Below are 24264 nucleotides of genomic sequence, written 5' to 3'. Positions count from 1 at the left end.
GACGTGCGGCTGGATCCGACGGAAGCCGGTGAGTTGCCTAGCAACATCTGGAGGGTACAGTTTGAGACCATTATACAGTGGTCTCTAACTGTAGCCCTCCAGATGTTGCAAAACTACAACTCACAGCATGCCAGGACAGCTGTTTGGGCATGCTGGGAGTTGTAGTTTTGTAACAGCTGGAGGGCTACAGTTTGAGACCACTATATAGTTGCAAAACAGTTTGAGACCACTATATAGTTGCAAAGCTACAACTCCTAGCATGCCCAAACAACTGTTTGCTGTCAGGGCATGCTGGAATTTGTAGTTTTGCAACAGCTGGAGGACCACAGTTTGGAGATCACCTTGCAGTGTTCTCTAAAACTGTAGCCCTCCAGATGTTGCAAAACTGCAAATCCCAGCATGTCCAAACAGCAATCAGCTGTCTCAGCATGCTGGGAGTTGTAGTTGCGTACCTCCAGCTATTGCATAACTACATCTCCCAGCATGCCCTTCAGCGATCAGTACATGCTGGGAGTTGTAGTTTTGCAACAGCTGGAGGCACACTGGTTGGAAAATACTGAGTTAGGTAACAGAACCTAACTGAAGGTTTTCCAACCAGTGTGTCTCCAGCTGTTGCAAAAGTACAACTCCCAGCATGCACGGTCTGTCAGTACATGCTGGGAGTTGTAGCTTTAAAACAGCTGGAGGTTTGCTCCCCCATGTGAACGTACAGGGTACATTCACACGGGCAGGCTTACAGTAAGTTTCCTGCTTCAAGTTTGGGCTGCGGCAAATTTTTCACAGCAGCGCAAACTCCTAGCGGGAAACTCACCGTAACACGCCAGTGCGAATGTACCCTAAAAACACTACACTACACTAACACATAATAAAGGGTAAAACACTACATATACACTACCTTACACTGTCACTTACCCCCCCCCCCTACCTTACACTTACCCCCCCAATAAAAATGAAAAATGTATTGTATGGCAGTGTTTCCAAAACGGAGCATCCAGCTGTTGCAAAACAACAACTCCCAGCATTTCCGGACAGCCACTGACTGTCCAGGCATGCTGGGAATTTAGCAACAGCTGGAGGCACCCTGTTTGGGAATCACTGGCGTAGAATACCCCTATGTCCACCCCTATGCAATCCCTAATTTAGTCCTTAAATGCGCATGGCGCTCTCTCACTTCGGAGCCCTGTCGTATTTCAAGGAAACAGTTTAGGGCCACATATGGGGTATCTCCGTACTCGGGAGAAATTGCACTACAAATTTTGGGGGGCTTTTTCTCCTTTTATCCCTTATGAAAAGGAAAAGTTGGGGTCTACACTAGCTTGTTAGTGTAAAAAAAAAAAAAAATAATTACACTATTTTCACAAGCGTTAAAAGGAAAAAAAAGACCCCCAAAATTTGTAACGCAATTTCTCCTGAGTACAGAAATACCCCATATGTGAACGTAAAATGCTCTGTGGGCGCACAACAAGGCTCAGGAGTGAGAGCGCACCATGTACATTTGAGGCCTAAATTGGTGATTTGCACAGGGGTGGCCGATTTTACAGCGGTTCTGACATAAACGCAAAAAAATAAATACCCACATGTGACCCCATTTTGGAAACTACACCCCTCACGTAATGTAATAAGGGGTACAGTGAGCATTTACGCCCCACAGGGGTCTGGCAGATTTTTGGAACAGTGGTCCGTGAAAATGAAAAATGTAATTTTTCATTTGCACAGCCCACTGTTCCAAAGATCTGTCAAACGCCAGTGGGGTGTAAATACTCATCAAATTTTGGAATTTTTCACCAAGAAATGATACAAGTATCGACAAAAGTTTACAACTAACATAAAGTAGAATATGTCACGAAAAAACTGTCTCGGAATCAGAATGAAAGGTAAAAGCATCCCAGAGTTATTAATGTTTAAAGTGACAGTGGTCAGATGTGCAAAAAATGGCTGTGTCCTACAGTGAAAATTGGCTGGGTCCTTAAGGGGTTAAAGGGGTACTCCAGTGGAAAACTTTTTTTTTTTTAAATCAACTGGTGCCAGAAAGTTAAACAGATTTTTAAATTAATTCTATAAAAAAAATCTTAATCCTTCCAGTACTTATTAGCTGCTGAATGCACCAGAGGAAATTCTTTTCTTTTTGGAACACAGAGCTCTGTGCCGACATCATGACCACAGTGCTCTCTGCTGACACCTCTGTCTATTTTAAGAACTGTCCAGAGTAGGAGAAAATCTCCATAGCAAACATATGCTGCTCTGGACAGTTCCTAAAATGAACAGAGATGTCAGCAGCGAGCACTGTGGCCATGATGTCAGCAGAGAGCTATGTGTTCCAAAAGAAAATAATTTCCTCTGTAGTATTCAGCGGCTAATAAGTACTGGAAGGATTAAGATTTTTAAATAGAAGTCATTTACAAATCTGTTTAACTTTCTGGCACCAGTTGATTTAAAAAAAAAAAAAAAAAATCTACCGGAGTACCCCTTTAACCCCTTAACGACCAAGGATGTATATTTACATCCTTGGCCGGCTCCCGCGATATAACGCGAGGTCTCGCGGTGACCCCGCGTCATATCGGGTGGGTCCCGGCATGTATCTGAAGCCAGGACCCGGGGCTAATAGCGCGCGGCAGCGATCGCGGTGCCGAGCGCTATTAACCCTTTAGACGCAGCATTCAACTTTGTCTGAAACGAAAGTGAAAGTTGCCCTGCTGCTCAGTGGGGCTGATTGGGACCACCGCAATGAAAATGCGGTGTCCCGATCAGCTGGGACACGAGCGGAGGTCCTCTTACCTGCCTCCGGTGTGTCCCTTTGGCGATTGATTGCTCCAAGCCTGAGATACAGGCTTGAGCAATCGACCGCCGATAACACTGATCACTGCAAAGCTATGGCTTTGCAGTCAACAGTGCTGGCAATAAGTGTATGCAGGGTTATAGACCCCTATGGGAGCTATAACACTGCAAAAAAGAAGTGTAAAAAAAAAGTTAATAAATGTGATTTAACCCTTTCCTTAACCCCTTGGGGACGGAGCCCATTATGACCCTAAGGACGGGAGCATTTTTTGCAAATCTGACCACTGTCACTTTAAGCATTAAAAACTCTGGGATGCTTTTACTTATAAATTTTATTCCGAGATTGTTTTTTCGTGACATATTCTACTTTCTGGTAGTGGTACATTTTTGTCGATACTTGCATCATTTCTTGGTGAAAAATTCCAAAATTTTATGAAAAATTTGAAAATGTTGCATTTTTCTAACTTTGAAGCTCTCTGCTTGTAAGGAAAATGGATATACCAAATAAATTATATATTGATTCACATATACAATATGTCTACTTTATGTTTCCATCATAAAGATGACATGTTTTTACTTTTGGAAAACATCAGAGGGCTTCAAAGTTCAGCAGCAATTTTCCAATTTTTTGCAAAATTTTCTAAATCAGAATTTTTCAGGGACCAGTTCAGGTTTGAAGTGGATTTGAAGGGTCTTCTGGTTAGAAATACCCCATAAATGACCCCATTATAAAACTGCACCCCTCAAAGTACTCAAAATGACATTCAGTAAGTGTGTTAACCCTTTAGGTGTTTCACAGGAATAGCAGCAAAGTGGAGAAAATTCTAAATCTTCATTTTTTACACTCGCATGTTCTTGTAGACCCAGTTTTTGAATTTTTACAAGGGGTAAAAGCAAAAAAATCCTCTCAAAATTTGTAACCCAATTTCTCTTGAGTAAGAAAATACCTCATATGTGTATGTCAAGTGTTCGGCGGGCGCAGTAGAGGGCTAAGAAGGGAAGGAGCAACAATGGGAATTTGGAGAGTGAGTTTTTCTGAAATGGTTTTTGGGGGGCATGTCCCATTTAGGAAGCCCCTATTGTGCCAGGACAGCAACCTCCCCCCCCCCACATCGCACACTATTATGGAAACTACACCCCTCAGGGAACGTAACAAGGGGTACGGTGAGCCTTAACACCCCACAGGTGTTTGACAACTTTTTGTTAAAGTCGGATGTGTAAATGGAAAAAAAAAAAATTTCACTAAAATGCTGGTTTTTCCCCAAATTTTTTTTTTTTTTTTACAGGGGGTAATAGGAGAAAATGCCCCCCAAAATTTGTAACCCCATTTCTTCTGAGTATGGAAATACCCCATGTTTGGACGGCGTACATGCTCACTGTACCCCTTATTACATTCAGTGAGGGGTGTAGTTTCCAAATGGGGTCACATGTGGGTATTTATTTTTTTGGGTTTATGTCAGAACCGCTGTAAAATCAGCCACCCCTGTGCAAATCACCAATTTAGGCCTCAAATGTACACAGTGCGCTCTCACTCCTGAGTCTTGTTGTGTGTCCGCAGAGCATTTTACGCCCACATATGGGGTATTTCCGTACTCAGGAGAAATTGCGTTACAAATTTTGGGGGTCTTTTTTTCCTTTTACCTCTTGTGAAAATAAAAAGTAAAGGGCTACACCAGCATGTTAGTGTAAAAATTTTTTTTTTTTTTTACAATAACAGGCTGGTGTAGACCCCAACTTTTCCTTTTCATAAGGGGTAAAAGGAGAAAAATCCCCCCAAAATTTGTAGTGCAATTTCTCCCGAGTACGGAGATAGCCCATATGTGGCCCTAAACTGTTTCCTTGAAATATGACAGGGCTCTGAAGTGAGAGAGCGCCATGCGCATTTGAGGACTAAATTAGGGATTGCATAGGGGTGGACATAGGGTATTCTACGCCAGTGATTCCCAAACAGGGTGCCTCCAGCTGTTGCTTAACTCCTAGCATGCCTGAACAGTCACTGCCGTACAATATGTTTTTCATTTTTATTGGGGGGGGGGGGGGGACAGTGTAAGGTGGTGTATATGTAGTGTTTTACTCTTTATTAGGTGTTAGTGTAGTGTTTTTAGGGTGCATTCGCACAGGCGTGTTACGGTGAGTTTCCCGCTAGGAATTTGCGCTGCGGCGAAAAAATTTGCCGCAGCTCATACTTGAAGCAGAAAACTTACTGTAAACCCGCCTATGTGAATGTACCCTGTACGTTCACATGGGGGGCAAACCTCCAGCTGTTTCAAAACTACAACTCCCAACATGTACTGACAGACCATGCATGCTGGGAGTTGTAGTTTTGCAACAGCTGGAGGCACACTGGTTGGAAAGCCTTCTGTTAGTTTCTGTTACCTAACTCAGTATTTTCCAACCAGTGTGCCTCCAGCTGTTGCAAAACTACAATTCCCAGCATGTACTGATCACAGAAGGGCATGCTGGGAGATGTAGTTATGCAACAGCTGAAGGTACGCAACTACAACTCCCAGCATGCCGAGACAGCTGTTTGCTGTTTGGGCATGCTGCGATTTGCAGTTTTGCAACATCTGGAGTGCTACAATTTAGAGACCACTGAACAGTGATCTCCAAACTGTGGACCTCCAGATGTTGCAAAACTACAACTCCCAGCATGCCCAGACAGCAAACAGCTGTGTGGGCATCCTAGGAGTTGTAGTTTTGCAAGATCTAGAGGGCAGTATAGAGATCACTGTGCAGTGGTTTCTAAACTGTAGACCTCCAGCTGTTGCAAAACTACAAATTCCAGCATGCCCACACAGCAAACAGCTGTCTGGGCATGCAGGGAGTTGTAGCTTTACAACATCTGGAGGGCTACAGTCTAGATACCACTATAGTGATCTCAGACTGTAGCCCTCTAGATGTTGCTAGGCAACTCACCGGCTTCCGTCGCATCCAGGGAGCCGTCCTCTTCTGCCGCACGCCGCCTTAAGATCTCTGTCGTCGCCCGCCGTCGCTCCGCAGCCTCCTGACGGGTAAGTGGACTCTGGCGCCGGTCCTCTGTCGTTTCCCCATTCTGCCTCGCCTATTGTGGGTGGGAAAACGAAAGTAAAGCCCCCCGCCCCCGATCTGCTATTGGTGGTCGCGTGTAGACCACCAATAGCAGGGATGGGAGGGGTGGCACCCCTGCCACCTCCCTCCTATCGCTTCAGGGGGATCGTGGGTGTCTTAGACAACCCCGATCCCCCTTATATTCCGGGTCACCATAACCGGACCCGTAATGACCCGGAATCGGCACAAATCGCGAGTGTGAATTCACTTGCGATTTGCGCCGATCGCCGACATGGGGGTGGGGGGGTTCAAATGACCCCCCTGGGTATTTGCACTGGGTGCCTGCTGACCGAATTTCCCACAGGCGTATGGATACGCTCTTCGTCCCCAACAGGTTAATAAAAGTTCAAATCACCCCCCTTTTCCCATAAAAAAACAAAAAAAACACCATGTAAATAAAAATAAATATAAACATATGTGGTATTTCCGTATGCGTAAATGTCCAAACTATAAAAATATATAATTAATTAAACCGCACGGCCAATGGCGTACACGCAAAAAATTCCAAAGTCCAAAATGAGGTATTTTTGGTAGCTTTTTATATCACAAAAAAATGAATAAAAAGCGATCGAAAAGTTTGATCAATGCAAAAATGGTACCCCTAAAAACGTCAGATCACGACGCAAAAAATGAGCCCTCATACCTCATACGTAGAAAAATAAAAAAGTTATAGGGGTCAGAAGATGACAATTTTACACGTATACATTTCTGTGCATGTAGTTATGATTTTTTTTCCAAAAGTACGAAAAAATCAAACCTATATAAGTAGGGTATCATTTTAATCGTATGGACCTACAGAATAATGATAAGGTGTCATTTTTACTGAAAAATTTACTGCATAGAAACGGAAGCCCCCAAAATTACAATATGGTGTTTTTCTTCAATTTTGTCGCACAATGATTTTTTTTCTGTTTCGCTGTAGATTTTGGGGTAAAATTACTCATGTCACTGCAAAGTAGAATTGGTGGCGCAAAAAATAAGCCATCATATTAAAAGGGTTATGATTTTTAAAAGGTGAGGAGGAAAAAACTAAAGTGCAAAAACCGAAAAACCCTGCGTCCCCAAGGGGTTAAGGCCACAGCTAGATATGAGCGAACTTACAGTAAATTCGATTCGTCACAAACTTCTCGGCTCGGCAGTTGATGACTTTTCCTGCATAAATTAGTTCAGCTTTCAGGTGCTCCAGTGGGCTGGAAAAGGTGGATACAGTCCTAGGAGACTCTTTCCTAGGAATGTATCCACCTTTTCCAGCCCACCGGAGCACCTGAAAGCTGAACTCATTTATGCAGGAAAAGGCATCAACTGCCGAGCCGAGAAGTTCGTGACGAATTGAATTTACTGTAAGTTCGCTCATCTCTAGCCACAGCATGAATAATTCTGAACACGGGGCATATAGCATGATATGTGTCTCTTCCTTTTCACAAGCTTTGTGGGAAAGAAAATCTCATTTAAAGTTTTTTTTTTTTTTACACGTACATTAATTTCTATATATACAACTAGAAGATAATATAAAAATAAAGCCTTATACAACTGCATTCATGCAATACATACAAAGAGTCAGGGATGAAGTGGTTAACAGAGCTTCTAGTATAAGTAAACAGAGAATAGTGGGAGGCGCTTATTCAGATTGACAAGTAACTTGTAATGTGATTTCAAAAGAGACTGAACAAATAGAACGACTGACAAATCCAGAGCTGCAGTTCCTCCTCCTGGCAGCCATCCACGTGCCGTCTGAACTCTTCATGTGTTGTAACACGGTACACTACCAAAGTACAGAGGAAGCCTGCAGCATGTCACAACTCTCCCGCGCTTTGGTGTCCATAAACTGGCTCTCTCAGGCCTTAAAAACATGCAAGCCAGGTCCGAGTGTGCGCGTCCTGGATGCCTCCTTCTACTACCCACCTATCAGAGATGGGCGCAGGGAGTACACAGAGAAGCATATCCCTGGAGCTTTATATTTTGACATTGATGAATGCAAAGACAAGACTTCTCCGTATGAAGTTATGCTTCCCAGCGAGTCTCATTTTGCAGACTACGTGGGCAATCTTGGCATAAACAATGACTCCCATGTCGTGATTTATGATGCCGATCAATTGGGTGTTTATTACGCTGCAAGAGCCTGGTATATGTTTAGGGTATTTGGGCACAAAAAAGTGTCTGTTCTGAATGGAGGCTTCCGGAACTGGGTCAAGCAGGGCCTTCCTGTGACGTCAGAGGTGGTGAAACCAAAGCCGGAGTCTTACCGCGCGGTGCTGGACCCTTCTCTGGTGAAGACCTATGAGGACATTCAGAGGAACATGAAAACAAAAGAATGTCAGCTAGTAGATTCACGTTCTGAAGGGCGATACAAGGGGACAGAGCCAGAGCCTGGCGAAGGTAAGAGTTACCGGAGTCAAGCTTGTGCAGTAGGACTATATAAGTAGGTACACTTAAAGGGGTACTCTGGTGGAAAACAAATGTTTTCAGATTGACTGGTGTCAGAAAGTTATACAGATTTGTAAATTCTTTCTATTTAAAAATCTTAATCCTACTAGTACTTATCAGCTGCTGTATACTACAGAGGAGGTTGTGTAGTTCTTTCCAGACTGACCACAGTGCTCTCTGCTGACATCTTTGTCCATGTCAAGAACTGTCCAGAGTAGGAGCAAATCCCCATAGCAAACCTCTGCTCTGGACAGTTCCTGACACAGACAGAGGTGTCAGCAGAGAGCACTGAGGTCAGACTGGAGAGAACTACACAACTTCCTTTTGTAGTATACAGCAGTTAAGTACTGCGAGGATTAAGATTTTTTAATAGAAATAATTTACTAATCTGTCTAACTTTCTAGCTTCAGTTGACTTTAAAAAATAAAATAAAAAATTCTATCATCCTGGAATCAAAAAACAGACCTAATATTTTTCAAACCCTGTCTGTCTCCACTTTGGGTGTAGTATTACAACTTTGCTCCATTCACTTCAATGGAACGGAGCTTTAAAACCACACCCAACCTGAAGACAAGACAGGAATCAGTTTTTGAAAGAAATTACTTCTGCTTTTCAATTCCTAAATAACCCCTTTAACCCTTAACTGCCATGGATATACCAGATCTGGTATGTGACATCATAATTTAAACAAACAACAAAAAACGTGGTCTCAAATGGCTGGAGGTGCTCAACCCCATATGCGGTTGTGCATTTATACTGGGGGAGCAGATCCTGCCCTAGTAGTCCGTTGCTAAGGGCGATCCCCAGCATAAAAATGCATACAATGGAGGATGCCTGCAGCGGACTACAAGTGCCACAATAGAATCCTACACTAGATAAACGGTGTGTACGGTGTTACGATGTGACATCATAAAACAGATCATGAGCTGGATTTATCATCTCTTTCATCCATCTCAGATAAAGTGGTTTCCAAACTTACAGAAAGTTTGGAGCAGTCAGCATAAGTTATTAAAGGGGAACTCCAGTGGAAACAAGTGGGAAAACAAATGTTTCCAAATCCACTGGTGCCAGAAAGTTAAACAGATTTGTAAATTACTTCTATCTCAAAATTTAAAGCCTTCTAGTACTTATCAGCTGCTGTATACTACAGAGAAAATTGTGTAGTTCTTTTCAGTCTGACCACAGTGCTCTCTGCTGACACCTCTGTCCATGTCAGGAACTGTCCAAATTAGACGCAAATCCCCATAGAAAACCTATCCTGCTCTGGACAGTTCCTGACACTAAGAGATGTGTCAGCAGAGAGCACTGTGATCAGACAGAAAATAAATTAAAAAATAACTTCCTGTGGAGCATACAGCAGCTGATTAGTACTGGAAGGTTTAAGATTTTTAAATGGAAGTAATTTAGAAATCTGTTTAACATTCTGCCACCAATTGATTTGAAAACATTGTTTTCCCCCAACCGGAGTTCCCCTTTAACGACGCAGGACGTATATTTACGTCCTGCGCCGGCTCCCGCAATATGAAGCGGGGTCGCGATGCGACCCCCGCATCACATCGCGTCGGTCCCGGCGCTCATCAACGGCCGGGACCCGTGGCTAATACCACACATCGCCGATCGCGGCGATGTGTGGTATTAACCCTTTAGAAGCGGCGGTCAAAGCTGACCGCCGCTTCTAAAGTGAAAGTATCTAGTCAGTCGGGCTGTTCTGGACCGCCGCGGTGAAATCGCGGCGTCCCGAACAGCTTGCAGGACACTGGGAGGGCCCTTTCCTGCCTCCTCGGTGTCCGATCGACGAATGACTGCTCCGTGCATGAGATCTAGGCAGGAGCAGTCAAGCGCCGATAATGCTGATCACAGGTGTGTTAACACACGCCTGTGATCAGGATGAGAGATCAGTGTTTGCAGTGTTATAGGTCCCTATGGGACCTATAACACTGCAAAAAAAAAAAAGTGTTAATAAAGGTCATTTAACCCCTTCCCTAATAAAAGTTTGAATCACCCCCCTTTTCCCATAAAAAAAAATAAGTGTAAATAAAAATAAACATAAACATATGTGGTATTGCCGCGTGCGTAAATGTCCGAACTATAAAAATATATAATTAATTAAACCGCACGGTCAATGGCGTACGCGCAAAAAAATTCAAAAGTCCAAAAAAGCGTATTTTGGTCACTTTTTATACCATTAAAAAATGAATAAAAAGTCCGATCAAAACAAAAATCATACCGATAAAAACTTCAGATCACGGCGCCAAAAATGAGCCCTCATACCGCCCTGTACGTGGAAAAATAAAAAAGTTATAGGGGTCAGAAGAGGACATTTTTTAAACGTATAAATTTTCCTGCATGTAGTTATGATTTTTTCCAGAAGTGCGACAAAATCAAACCTATATAAGTAGGGTATCATTTTAACCGTATGGACCTACAGAATAAAGATAAGGTGTCATTTTTACCGAAATATGCACTGCGTAGAAACGGAAGCCCCCAAAAGTTACGAAATGGCGTTTTTTTTCTTCGATTTTGTCGCACAATGATTTATTTATTTTTTTCCTTTCGTCGTGAACTTTTGGGTAAAATGTAGATGTCACTGCAAAGTAGAATTGGTGACGCAAAAAATAAGCCATAATATGTATTTTTAGGTGGAAAATTGAAAGGGTTATGATTTTTAAAAGGTAAGGAGGAAAAAACGAAAGTGCAAATACGGAAAAACCCTGAGTCCTTAAGGGGTTAAAAGGGTACTCCAGTGGAAAACTTATTATTATTTTTTTTTTATCAAATGTTGCCAGAAAGTTAGACAGATTTGTAAATTACTTCTATTAAAAAAAATCATTACCCTTCCCGTACCAGTACTTTTTAGCAGCTGTATGCTACAGAGGAAATTTTTTTTTTACTTTTTTGTCTTGTCCACAGTGCTCTCTACTGACACCTCTGTCCATGTCAGGAACTGTCCAGAGCAGCATAGGTTTGCTATGGGGATTTTCTCCTGCTCTGGACAGTTCCTGATATGGGCATCAGGTGTCAGGAGAAAGCACTGTGGACAAGACAAAAAATAGAAATTCAAAAAGAAAACAATTTCCTGTAAGTGATGATAACTACAGTTCAGGGTTAAAGGAGTACTCTGGAAAACAATAATTGCTTTCAAATCAACTGATGTAAAAAAGTTCTACAGTTTTGTAAATTATTTCTATAAAAAAATATTAAGCCTTCCAGTACTTATCACAATGGGGGAGATTTATCAAAACCTGTCCAGAGGAAAAGTTGCTGAGTTGCCTAAAGCAACCAATCAGAGGCCTCTTAAAAAATGAAAGAAGCGATCTGATTGGTTGCTATTGGCAACTCAGGAACTTTTCACCTGGACAGGTTTTGATAAATCTCCCCCAATGTTTTTTTCCAAAAAATGTATCTCTAGCTGTTACAAAACTACAACTTCCAACATGCCTGGACAGCCACAGCTAGTAGTTTTTCAACAGCTGGAGACATGCTGTTTGTACGGTGTCCATTTTAGGACAGCATCAGCTGTACCTCGCTCATCCTTCAGCCAAATCGGCGTCCCGCCTCCTCCCTCACACAAATCACTGTCAGTTTTCAGCCGTACCTCCCTCATCCTTCTGCGAAAACTGCGTCCTGCCTCCTCCCTCCTCCGAAATTGCGCCCCCCCCTCCTCCGAAACTGCGCCCCCCCCTCCTCCGAAACTGCATCCCTCCTCCGTCAACCTAAACTCTCATGCCTCAGACAAAAATGATAGTGCTGAGTCAGCACAGCTTCGGCAGACCTGCTAGCACAGACAGTGTGTGATTGGCTGTCAGCAAATATACTGTGATTGGTTAATGGAAGCGTAGGTGTGTGCAGTCCCGCTCCACTGTTTAGACACATTTCTTTACAAACCCTAATCCTCTCGTGTACCCAGCTTTCCCCTATTCCTGCAAAACAAACCTGCGCTCTCAGCTTTTCCCCTATTCCTGCAAAACCTACAGTTATGTAGTCAGCTGTAGGTTTATCAGGAATTGTTAAAAGCTGAGTACATAACTGTAGGTTTTGCAGGAATAGGGGAAAAGCTAAGAGCGCAGGTTTGTTTTGCAGGGATAGGGGAAAGCTGGGTACATGAGAGGATTAGGGTTTGTAAAGAAATGTGTCTAAACAGTGGAGCGGGACTGCACACACCTACGCTACCATCAACCAATCACAGTATCTTTGCTCGCAGCAGCCAATCACACACTGTCTGTGCTAGCAGGTCTGCCGAAGCTGTGCTGACTCAGCACTTTCATTTTCATCTGAGGTATGACAGACTTAAGGATGACAAAGGTTTTTGCCTGACTGAGGAGGCGGGACGCCATTTTGGCTGAAGGATGAGCGAGGGAGGAGGCGGGATGCCATTTTGGCTGAAGGATGAGTGAGGTATAGCTTGACGCCTGATGCTGTCCTAAAATGGACACCGTATGTTTGGATTCAACTGACTTATCAGCTGCTGTATGCCCTAAAGCAGTGATGGCGAACTTGTGGCATGCTGAGCCCCCTCTGTGGGCACGCGGCCATTGTTCGCCATGGATGCTTATACAATCGGTCACACAATGAAGGGGCCGGCCGGGCCACAAGGGAGCAGAGCCGGGCTCCTGCGGTAAGTTAGATCCCTGCAGCGCGGCCCGGTCCCTTCACTGTGCGGCGACACTGACTGTCTCCTCCCAGCTGTGCGCAGCCCTGGGAGGTGAATTAACCCCACCACGGCCAGGCGCCGTTAATAAACTGCGCAGCCGTGCAGTGGGCGTATGAAGAGAGCTCGAGCTGAGCTCTCTTCATGCTGTCTAATGCCTGACATCACCGATCCGAGTGATGTCCGGCATTAACACTTTAGACGCGGCCATCAAAGCTGATCGCGGCGTCTAAAATGCTGGTGACTGCCGGTAGCTCAGTGGAGCTGATCGGGACACCGGCGGCATAATGCTGCCGGGTCCCGATCAGCTGAGAGGACAGACGGAGGTTACTTACCTGCCTCCGTCCTGTCCCAGCGGCGCTCCAATAATGCTGATAGCCTTTGCAGGCTGTAGTAATGGAGCCGATAACACTGATCCCTGCCTGCAATGAATAGATTGCAGTGCAGGTAGAACAGTCCCCATGGCAGTTTTTTTCCTAACAGGGCGCCTCCAGCTGTTGCAAAACTACAACTCCCAGCATGCCTGGACAGCCTTTGGCTGTCCGGGCATGCTGGGAGTTGTAGTGTTTGAACAACTGGAGACACACCATTTGGGAAAACTCTGCCCTATGGGACTAAATAAATTTGTGAAATAATGTTTAAAGCACCCCCCTCCCCCCCCAATAAAAAGTTAAATCGACCCTCTTTTTCCCCATTTTTAAATAAAATTATGTTACCGAAAAAAATTTGCCGCATGCGTAAATATCCAAACTATTAAAGGAAAACTGTCTGCTTTGTCCCCCCGCAATAATCAGCAGTACTGGCTGGTAGTGCGGGGGACGCTGATCAGTTTGAGCCTTACCGTGCATGCCCAGATCCGCCATAATCTTCTTTTTTCAATATGTGGAAATGAGGTGCTAACTTGCACCGATCAGGCTAACTGGCACTGTGACGTCACAGAAGATTACGGCAGAAACAGCAGGGCGGAGCCGGGCGCGGTAAGGCTCAAACTGATCAGCATCCCCCGCACTAGCAGTCAGTACCACTGGTTAGTGTGGGGGGAGAAAGCCGAAAGTTTTCCTTTAAAATATAACATTAACTAAAACAAGAGCTTATATAGGTAATACACCACCAACCACCAGTGTGTTTTCTTTACTAGAATGTTAACAAAAGATGTTAATTAGTTATGGCAACTGTATGAGCATTTTTTTTCTTCTAAACTTAAACCTCAGTATTCCGATTTAATTGCTGTGCTGGCACTTTGAGGGGAAAAAAGTTGGCGTGCATTACGGTTTGGGCACTCGGGCTCAAAAAGGTTCACCATCACTGCCCTAAAGGAAGTCATGTAATCTTTCCAATAAGACAATGTGCTCTCTACTGCCCCCTCTGTACATGCCAGAATAATGTTCAGAGCAGTAGCAAATCCCTTTAGCAAACCTCTCCTGCCCTGGGCAGTTCTTGACACGGACAGAGGTGTCAGCAGAGAGCACTGTTGTCACACTGGAAAGAACTATACAACTTCCTCTGTAGTATAAAGCAGCTGGTAAGTACTGGAAAGATTAAGATTTTAAAATAGAAGTAATTTATAGATCTGTAGAACTTTCTGGCACCAGTTGATTTGAAAACAAAGTTTTTTGAAAAAACAAACATTTGAATTCTTTTTATTCATGCGTTTATTTAATTTTTTTTCTGTAAACTTTTTAAGAACATTTCTATAGGACACCAAGGAATCTTTCAGGAAGACTACTGTAAAGTGTTGGCATTATAACTGGTTGACCTCGGCAGCTGTTTTGCATTCTTCAGTATTCAGCATGTGGAAACAATCTGAGACTTTTAGTTGTGTATGGTTCCGCCATGCATGCTTTAAAACAGGCCTGCTGAGACAAGTTATCATGCTATTATGAATATAAACAGAGTGCAAGGTGATGGTTCTTTCAGATATGCCTAATACTGTGAATTTTGTTCAAATATAAAAAGAGAGGAGTAAAGGGAGAACAAGAATAATTATCCACCATAAGGTGATTTTAGTACTTAGCTGCCAGACAGTAATGGACTTGCTTAGGAAGGATCTGTTCTTATCTTAGAGCTAAACGGCTATGTAGTGAGATATAGCATTGTGGCTATTTCCTGTTGGAGTTCCCTCCCTCCAACTACAAGTCTCATGATCTCTTGTTTGCAAGTCTGGGGTCACTTTTCTCCCTCTCACTCATCAGCCACCCCACCCATTAAAGCACACCATAGCTGTCTTCCATGCTGTGCTGTAAACAATAGACCAGTGTTTTCTAACCAGTGAGTCTCCAGCTGTTGCAAAACTACAGTTCCTTGCAGAATGATCTTCCTCCCACCCAGCGGTCTCTTCACCCATTAACCCCTTCAGGACCAAGCCCATTTTGGCCTTAAGGACCAGAGCGTTTTTTGCACATCTGACCACTGTCACTTTAAACATTATCAACTCTGGGATGCTTTTAGTTATCATTCTGATTCCGAGATTGTTTTTTCGTGACATATTCTACTTTAACATGGTGGTAAATTTTTGTGGTAACTTGCATCCTTTCCTTGTGAAAAATCCTAAAATTTGCTGAAAAATTTGAAAATTTAGCATTTTTCTAACTTTGAAGCTCTCTGCTTGTAAGGAAAATGTATATTACAAATAAAACATTTTTTTATTCACATATACAATATGTCTACTTTATGTTTGCATCATAAAATTGACGAGTTTTTACTTTTGGAAGACACCAGAGAGCTTCAAAGTTCAGCAGCAATTTTCCAATTTTTCACAAAATTTTCAAACTCACTATTTTTCAGGGACCAGTTCAGGTTTGAAGTGGATTTGAAGGGTCTTCTTATTAGAAATACCCCACAAAAGACCCCATTATAAAAACTGCACCCCCCAAAGTATTCAAAATGACATTCAGTCATCATTTTAACCCTTTAGGTGTTTCACAGGAATAAAAGCAAAGTGAAGGAGAAAATTCACAATCTTCATTTTTTACACTCGCATGTTCTTGTAGACCCAATTTTTAAATTTTTACAAGGGGTAAAAGGAGAAAATGTATACTTATATTTGTAGCCTGATTTCTCTCGAGTAAGCACATACCTCATATGTCTATGTAAAGTGTTCGGCGGGCGCAGTAGAGGGCTCAGAAGGGAAAGAGCGATAAGGGGATTTTGGAGAGTACGTTTTTCTGAAATGGTTTTTGGGGGGCATGTTGCATTTAGGAAGCTCTTATGGTGCCAGAACAGCAAAAAAAAACCACATGGCATACCATTTTGGAAACTAGACCCCTTGAGGAACATAACAAGGAATAAAGTGAGCCTTAATACCCCACAGGTGTTTCACGACTTTTGCATATGTAAAAAAATAAATAAAAATTTCCACTAAAATGTGTTTCCCCCCTAATTTCACCTTTTTGCAAGGGTTAATAGCAGGAAATACCCCCCCAATATTTGTAACCCCTTCTCTTCTGAGTATGGATGTACCCCATAAGTTGACCTGAAGTGCACTATGGACGAACTACAATGCTCAGAAGAGAAGGAGTCATATTTGGCTTTTTGAGAGCAAATTTTGCTCGGGGGGCATGTCACATTTAGGAAGCCCCTATGGTGCCAGAACAGCAAAAAAAAAACACATGGCATACCATTTTGGAAACTAGACCCCTTGAGGAATGTAATAAGGAATAAAGTGAGCCTTATTACCCCACAGGTGTTTCACGACTTTTGCATATGTAAAAAAAAAAAAAAAAAAAAAAAAATGTCCACTAAAATGTGTGTTTCCCCCCTAATTTCACCTTTTTGCAAGGGTTAATAGCAGAAAATACCCCCCAAAATTTGTAACCCCATCTCTTCTGAGTATGGAGGTACCCCATAAGTTGACCTGAAGTGCACTATGGGCGAACTACAATGCTCAGAAGAGAAGGAGTCATATTTGGCTTTTTGAGAGCAAATTTTGCTCGGGGAGCATGTCGCATTTAGGAAGCCCCTCTGGTGCCAGAACAGCAAAAAAAAAACACACATGGCATACCATTTTGGAAACTAGACCCCTTGAGGAACGTAACAAGGGGTACAGTGAGCATTTGCCCCCCCACTGGTGTCTGTCAGATCTTTGGAACAGTGGGCTGTACAAGTTTTCATTTTCATGGACCACTGTTCCAAAGATCCGTCAGACACCTGTGGGGGGTAAATTCTCACTGCACCCCTCATTACATTCCGTGAGGGGTGTCGTTTCCGAAATGGGGTCACATGTGTTTTTTTTTTTTTTTTTGCGTTTGTCAAAACCGCTGTAACAATCAGCCACCCCTGTGCAAATCACCTCAAATGTACATGGTGCGCTCTCCCTTCTGGGCCTTGTTGTGCGCCCCCAGAGCACTTTGCGCTCACATATGGGGTATCTCTGTAGTCGGGAGAAATTGCGTTACAAATTTTGGGGGGCTTTTTTCCCTTTTACCTCTTGTGAAAATGTAAAGTATAGGGCAACATCAGCATGTTAGTGTAAAAAATAAAACATTTTTACACTAACATTCTGGTGTAGACCCCAACATTTCCTTTTCATGAAGGGTTAAAGAAAAAGCCCCCCAAACCTTGTAACGCAATTTCTCCCGAGTACAGCGATACCCCATATGTCGCCCTAAACTGTTGCCCTGAAATACGACAGGGCTCAAAAGTGAGAGCGCCACGTGCATTTGATGCCTAAATTAGGGATTTGCATAGGGGTGGACATAGGGGTATTCTACGCCAGTGATTCCCAAACAGGGTGCCTCCAGCTGTTGCAAAACTCCCAGCATGCCTGGACAGTCAACGGCTGTCCGACAATACTGGGAGTTGTTGTTTTTCAACAGCTGGAGGCTCTGCTTTGGAAACAGTGGTGTACCGGACGTTCTTATTGGGGGAGGGGGGCTGTGTAGGGGTATGTGTATATGTAGTGTTTTTAACTTTTTATTTCATTTTGTGTTAGTGTAGTGTAGTGTTTTTAGGGTACAGTCACATGGGCGGGGGATTACAGAGAGTTTCCCAGCGCAAAATTTGCTGCATCTCAAGATGCGAGAAACCCACTGTAAAAGCCTTGCCCATGTGAATGTACCCTGTACATTCACGGGGGGGGGGGCCTTGCATGGTCTGTTAGTGCATGCTGGGAGTTATAGTTTTGCAACAGCTGGAGGCACACAGGTTAGGAAACACTGAGTTAGAAACAATGTTTCCCAACCAGTGTGTCTCCAGCTGTTGCAATACTACAACTCCCAGCATGCCCAGACAGCTGAAGGGCATGCTGGGAGTTGTAGTTCGGCAACATCTGAAGGGCCAGATGTTGCTTAACTAAAACTCCCAGCATGCCTGGACAGTCAGTGCATGCTGGGAGTTGTAGTTTTGCAACAGCTGGAAGAGCACAGATTGGAGACCATTATACAATGGTCTCCAAACTGGGGCCCTCCAGATGTTGCAAAACTACAACTCCCAGCATGCCCAGACAGCCAAAGGCTGTCTAGGCATGCTGGGAGTTGTAGTTTTCAGACTCCTAGAAGCAGCAGTGAAGATCTTCACTGCTGCCTCTGAGGACTACATACTTACCTGCTGGTCCCGTCGCTGCTCGTCCACGTGGCCGGTCCCGCGCTGCTCCTCGGTCATGCTGCTGCTCCAGGTAAGTCCGCCGGTCCCCGCGAGCCCTCTGCAGCCTTCGTCCCCCGTTCTGCCCGACTTCCAGGGGCGGGCAGTGCGGGGGATCTGAACTTTCACCCCAGATCACTGTGATTGGTCCACAGGGACCAATCACAGTGATCGCTGACCAGGACCATCAATTGATGGTCCTGGGGGTGAAGCAGAAGTTGTCCCCCGCTGGAAACAGCGGGACTTCTGCCAGTTAACCCGTGCGATGCTGCGCATCGCCGGGTTAACTGAATGTCATTTATAAACGCAGGGATGCGCGAACGCACTGCACAACCCGGCGTTTATATGACATTCTGCGGGAAGGGGTTAAAGCAGACAGGCTCTCTTTCATCACCTGACTAGTGATGTAATTTCTCAGGCCGCACTGCAGCCTGGCAAAACCTGAGATAACACTTATTTTGTATGCTGTTAAAAATAAACATTGGGGCAAAGATCACAGAAGAATTGTGAGACCAGGTGTCAAACACAGGTACAGACACTATATTATGAGCTACACTTACTTTACAGCCCCTGTAGCATAGTCAAAAAAAAATTAAAAATTCCTCAGTCTGACATTAGAAACAAGAAATTGCATTCAAGTGTACACTAAATGGAGTCAGCGAAGGCACCAGACTGTCAAATATTCTGGAGAAAGTCTTCAGACCCTTTAACTTTTTCACATTTTCTTATATTGCAGCCTTGTGCTCAATTTAAAACACCCCCCCCCCCATCATTCTGAGCTCGGTACCTCATAAAGAAAAACATGGATAAAATATAAAGGTACTAAATCGCATCGGGTATCAGAAGTGAGACCGGGTTCGATCAATCCCTCAGCCCCTGTACTGCAACCCCCATCATGGAACAGAGTCTGTTCCCTGATGGGGGTAGTAGTAGTACACATACACACACTAATGTAGCCTCCCCAGCCACCGGCAGACTCCCACAGCCGGGGAACTACTCAGGGCTGGTGCAAGGATTTTTGCCGCCCTAGGCGAAAGTTAATTTTGCCGCTCCCTTGACCCCGCCCACTGGCTCCGCCCTTTGACACGCCCCATCTTACTACTGGGGTGACACACTGTAACAAACCTCCTTACTTCTGGGGTTACACACTGTCACAAACCTCCTCCACATGTAATCTCCTTACTACTGGGGTGACACATTGTAACAAACCTCCTAATATAATCTCATTACTACTGGGAGGTAGTATGTGTAAAACTACAACTCTCAGCATACCCAGACATCTATTGGGCCTCTGGGCATGCTGCGAGTAGTAGTTTTGCTATATCTGGCACCCAGGTTGGGAAAAATTGCCTGAGAAGTTACAGGACAAGGAGTAAAGATGGCGATAAGGAGTTATAGGTACATGATACTTTATGCACCAGGGGAAACCTCCTCACCTCCATCTTTACTCCTTCTGTAACTTCTGAGGCAGCGTTCCCCAACCGGGGTGCCTCCCGATTTAGAAAAAAAACTACAACTCCCAGCATGCCCAGAAAGCCTTTGGCTGTCTGGGCATGCTTGGAGTTCTAGTTTTGCTATATATAGTGAGGAGGTGGTGACACCAGGTTCAGTGTCATTGACACGGGTGAGGTGGTGTAACCGCCGATGGGCCCATGGGTAGGGTAAGTGGCGTGGCGCTCCGCTCTTCCTCGGCACGTTTCAAAACGCCGGTCTTCAGAGCAGTCATTGCAGGCGGGCGTTTGTCTATTAAAAAATATATATATTTTAAAACACATGAAATATCTATCACTGAGATAAAAGATAGATAGAAGCTAGATCGATAGATAGATATGAGAGATAGATATGAGAGATAGATATGAGAGATAGATATGAGAGATAGATATGAGAGATAGATATGAGAGATAGATATGAGAGATAGATATGAGAGATAGATATGAGAGATAGATATGAGAGATAGATATGAGAGATAGATAGGAAGGAAGGAGATAGATAGATAGATATGAGACAGATAGATATGAGAGAAAGATAGGAAGGAGATAGATAGATATGAGACAGATACATAGATATGAGAGATAGATATGAGACAGGTAGATGAGATAGATAGATAATATACAGATGTATAGATCAGTATTCCCCAAATAGGGTGCCTCCAGCTGTTGCAAAACTACAACTCCAAGCATGCCTGGACAGGCAGAAGCATGCTGGTAGTTGTAGTTTTGGCACAGCTGGAGGAACCCCTGCTGAGGAAACATTGAGAAATTGCCCATTTACTGCCCACTGACTCCTAAACAGCACTTTCTCACCTTCCCTCTTACCCCCAAGAAATTTACCTTGTAGATGGTGGCCTCAGCGCGGGCAGGTGTAGGAGTGCGCGCCGCGGTGGAGCAGGAAGCAAAGCATGTGCTCCTGCTCCAATAGCATTGCAGCCTGGGAGGAAGGGGAGGGGGAAGGGGAGGAGCATCACTCACCTCCCAGAGAGTCAGTGCGGCCCGGGCTCCTGCACTAACAGCCTCAGGCTGAATGTTTTATAGTAAGATGGTGCCCCTTTGATGTTGATTTGTATGCTTGGAGGAGTGCAGCGCTTCATGCCGCACTCCTCCAAGATAAGAAGCACAAGGGGGTGAGCGCTCTCTGATCTGGTGAAGTTTTTTTTGCGGAGGTCAGAGCTGCGCCCCCCAAGAGAGGCCGCTGTAGGCGGCCGCCTACTTGGTCTATAGGCAAAACCGGCCCTGGAACTACTACTCCCATCATGGAAACAAATATGTTCCATGATGGGAGTAATAGTAGTCCCGGCTGCGGGAGTCTGTAGGCAGAGGTGTTAAAACGGCCATAAAATAATGGTACATGACGGATGTTATAACGGGTCTTAACGGATGAATATGCCCGATATTTTGACAGACATTATTCAGCCGTTAGCACCCATTATAACATCCGTTTTTTAATTATATAATACAGAAAATGGATGTTTAATAATGGATCAATAATCTATAGTGTGAAAGAAGCCTAACACTATAACATGGATAGGAAGTAGCATTTGATCTAATACACAGCAGAAGCCACTAGAGGTAAAAAAAAATTAAATAACACTGGACTACCTGTAGGGGCACTTTGCAGCTACTTGTTACATTTATTGCCAACCCCTCTCATCAGCCTTTATGAAAGAATTATATGGACTGGTGCCCTTCAAAGAGACTAGATAACCTATGTCCATGACAACCCTCCTTATGGCATTATCGCCTTCCAACTAGCAATTTTGTCCCATCTATGGTGCAATCACCTGCAATGGAGCCTTACTTTGCTAAGAAAAAAAATCATATTAACTGATGCCAGAAAGTTAAACAGATTTGTAAATTATTTTATTAAATTTTTTTTAATCCTTCCAGTACTTATCAGCTGCTGTATAGGAAGTTGTGTAGTTATTTCCAGTCTGACCACAGTGCTCTCTGCTGACACCTGTCCATGTCAGGAACTGTCAAGATCCCCAGATTGCCATGTGGATTTGCCCCTGCTCTGACACATGAGAGTTGACAGGATCTGTAGTGTCATGGCTATGGTATAGGAACCTTCTATGAAGCCATACATAATTCTTCATTATATTCTCACAATCTCCTTTTATTTCTTACAGGTATATACCCCGGTCATATTCCTGGATCTTTAAACCTCCCATTTACGAGCTTCTTGACAGAAGAAGGATTTGAGAAGACCCCAGATGAAATGAGGCAACTTTTTCAGGAAAAAGGAATTGATCTGACAAAGCCTCTGACCATTACTTGTCGGCGTGGTGTTACTGCGTGCCAGCTGGTACTGGCTTCATACATTTTAGGCAAGGAGGATACTGCTGTCTATGATGGGTCATGGTATGAATGGTTCCACCGGGCTAAACCAGAAGACAGAGTCACTTTGTGGAAGGAAAAGTGATGAGTGAGATGATGTACTATTACTGTGAATATGACGTGATCTACGGGTATACAGTATATTAGTGTAAAAGAAAAACTAAAGATTTTTCTGGAAGTTAAAAAAAATTCTGGCACTGGTGTAAAAAAATAAGAAAAACTTTGCTCACCTCTAAACTCACCACCACTCCAGCACCATCACCGCCCCAGGAGTCATCTGCTGGAAATGCTGAGATGACTTTGCATATATTGTCCAATCATTGGCCTTAGCAGTTACACGCCATTCATGTAAGATAGATATCATTGAAGCACTTCCAGCAGGGGGCACTGGAGTGGTGCTGGAATGGAGGCAAGTTTATGAGTGAGTAAAGGGGATTTAAAGAGTTGGAGAGTTAAAGGTGTATTCCGGCTTTATACATCTTATCCCCTATCTAAAGGATAGGGGATAAGATGTATGATCGCAGGGGTACCACCGAGGACCCCCGCAATCTCGGTGCAGCCCCCGTCATTCTGTGCCAGGCGCTGCCTCCGAGATGGGGATGGGAAGTCACAGCCATGCCTCCTAGTGACGTCACGCCACGCTCCCCCTCCATTCATATCTATAGGAGGGGGCGTGACAGCCATCACGCCCCCTCCCATAGACATGAATGGAGGGGGCGTGGCCGTGACTTCATGTCCCCGTCTTGGAGGCAGCGCCTGGCACAGAATGCCTTGGGCTTCACTTAGATTGTAGGGGTCCCAAGCAGGACCACTGCTATCATACATCTTATCCTCTATAAGATGTATAAAGCCGGAATACCCCTTTAAAGTCAGTAAAGCAAAAGTTAAAACAGCAGGTGGATAGGTTTTATTTTTTTATTTATAGAAATATTACCTTTTTTAGTCAGTTATGGCAGTCATTTTGGTGACTACAGGAACGGCAGCCGTATTGGTTGTCAGCTGCAAAAATGTCTGCCACAACTGAATAGAGAGTTTCCAATATCTCCGTATATAAAAGATGTAGTAACACACTTTGGCTTCAGCTATAAATTCTGATTTATTTTTATATGACCACTTTAATGATTTGCAAGAGAACAAGTAAATCCAGCTTTACTGCAGTCACCTGGGGCACGTACACAGGGCAGGGCAGGCACAGCCAACGTTGCACAGTAACACATAGAATCCATGGTTAAAGCAACAATTCAAAAAACAGTTTTTGGTTTCCGCAACACAGAAGAACACAAGGAACCTACGCATTTCAGACCTATACGAACCTTAGTCATGGCCTCTTTAATGTTTTACTTTAACCCTGTTAACAACTGGTTAAACCATGACATCCATGGTCTATAGGTGGTGGTTAGCATTTAGATAACATTAACTTTTCATATGATGGAAATTTTGAAGATGTTTTATTACTTACATGTATCTGTCCTTCAGTACAAATGTACCCTGAATAAATACCTACTTTACATTCAAGAATTAGCCTCAGTTTTTTATTAAGCATTTGTCGTTATACATACATTTCTAGTCTCATAGATGCTACCTGCACCCATGTCATATGTTGCATGGAATGAAGATGCGTACAATGATAATATAGATGCACTGGAAACCATAATAGGAAGGATGACGCACAACTAAAGCCAATGAATACTTACAATAATTTGTTTTTATAAGCCTTACTAGACCATATTGATGTAATCGAGAGGGAGACTACTAACAAAGAGTGTCTCTGGTAGACATGGCAAGTCTTTGTACTACATGGTAAGCCGTTCTGCTGTGTGGCCATGTAAGTGGTACTAAATAATGGTTCCATTAGAAGCGCCTGGCCTAGATTCTGTCAAAAATTCACAATAAAATAACACAGAACGCTGCGCTGTCTGT

The 24264-nt window shown here is 43.7% G+C and overlaps 1 protein-coding gene across 1 annotated transcript; it reads left to right on the top strand.

The window, feature by feature from the left end:
* The first annotated feature begins 7365 nt into the window (after positions 1-7365).
* On the top strand, positions 7366-23854 carry LOC130277552 (thiosulfate sulfurtransferase-like). Its single transcript, XM_056528241.1, has 2 exons — positions 7366-8238; positions 22137-23854. The coding sequence occupies exons 1-2, from the start codon at positions 7605-7607 to the stop codon at positions 22427-22429; spliced, it is 927 nt and encodes a 308-aa protein (XP_056384216.1). The 5' UTR covers positions 7366-7604; the 3' UTR covers positions 22430-23854.
* Positions 23855-24264: the final 410 nt, after the last annotated feature.

This window comes from Hyla sarda, chromosome 6 (genome assembly GCF_029499605.1).
Source record: "Hyla sarda isolate aHylSar1 chromosome 6, aHylSar1.hap1, whole genome shotgun sequence".
NCBI lineage: Eukaryota > Metazoa > Chordata > Amphibia > Anura > Hylidae > Hyla > Hyla sarda.
The sequence above is the reverse complement of the archived record's forward strand: the minus strand, read 5'-3'. Positions and strand labels throughout refer to the sequence as shown.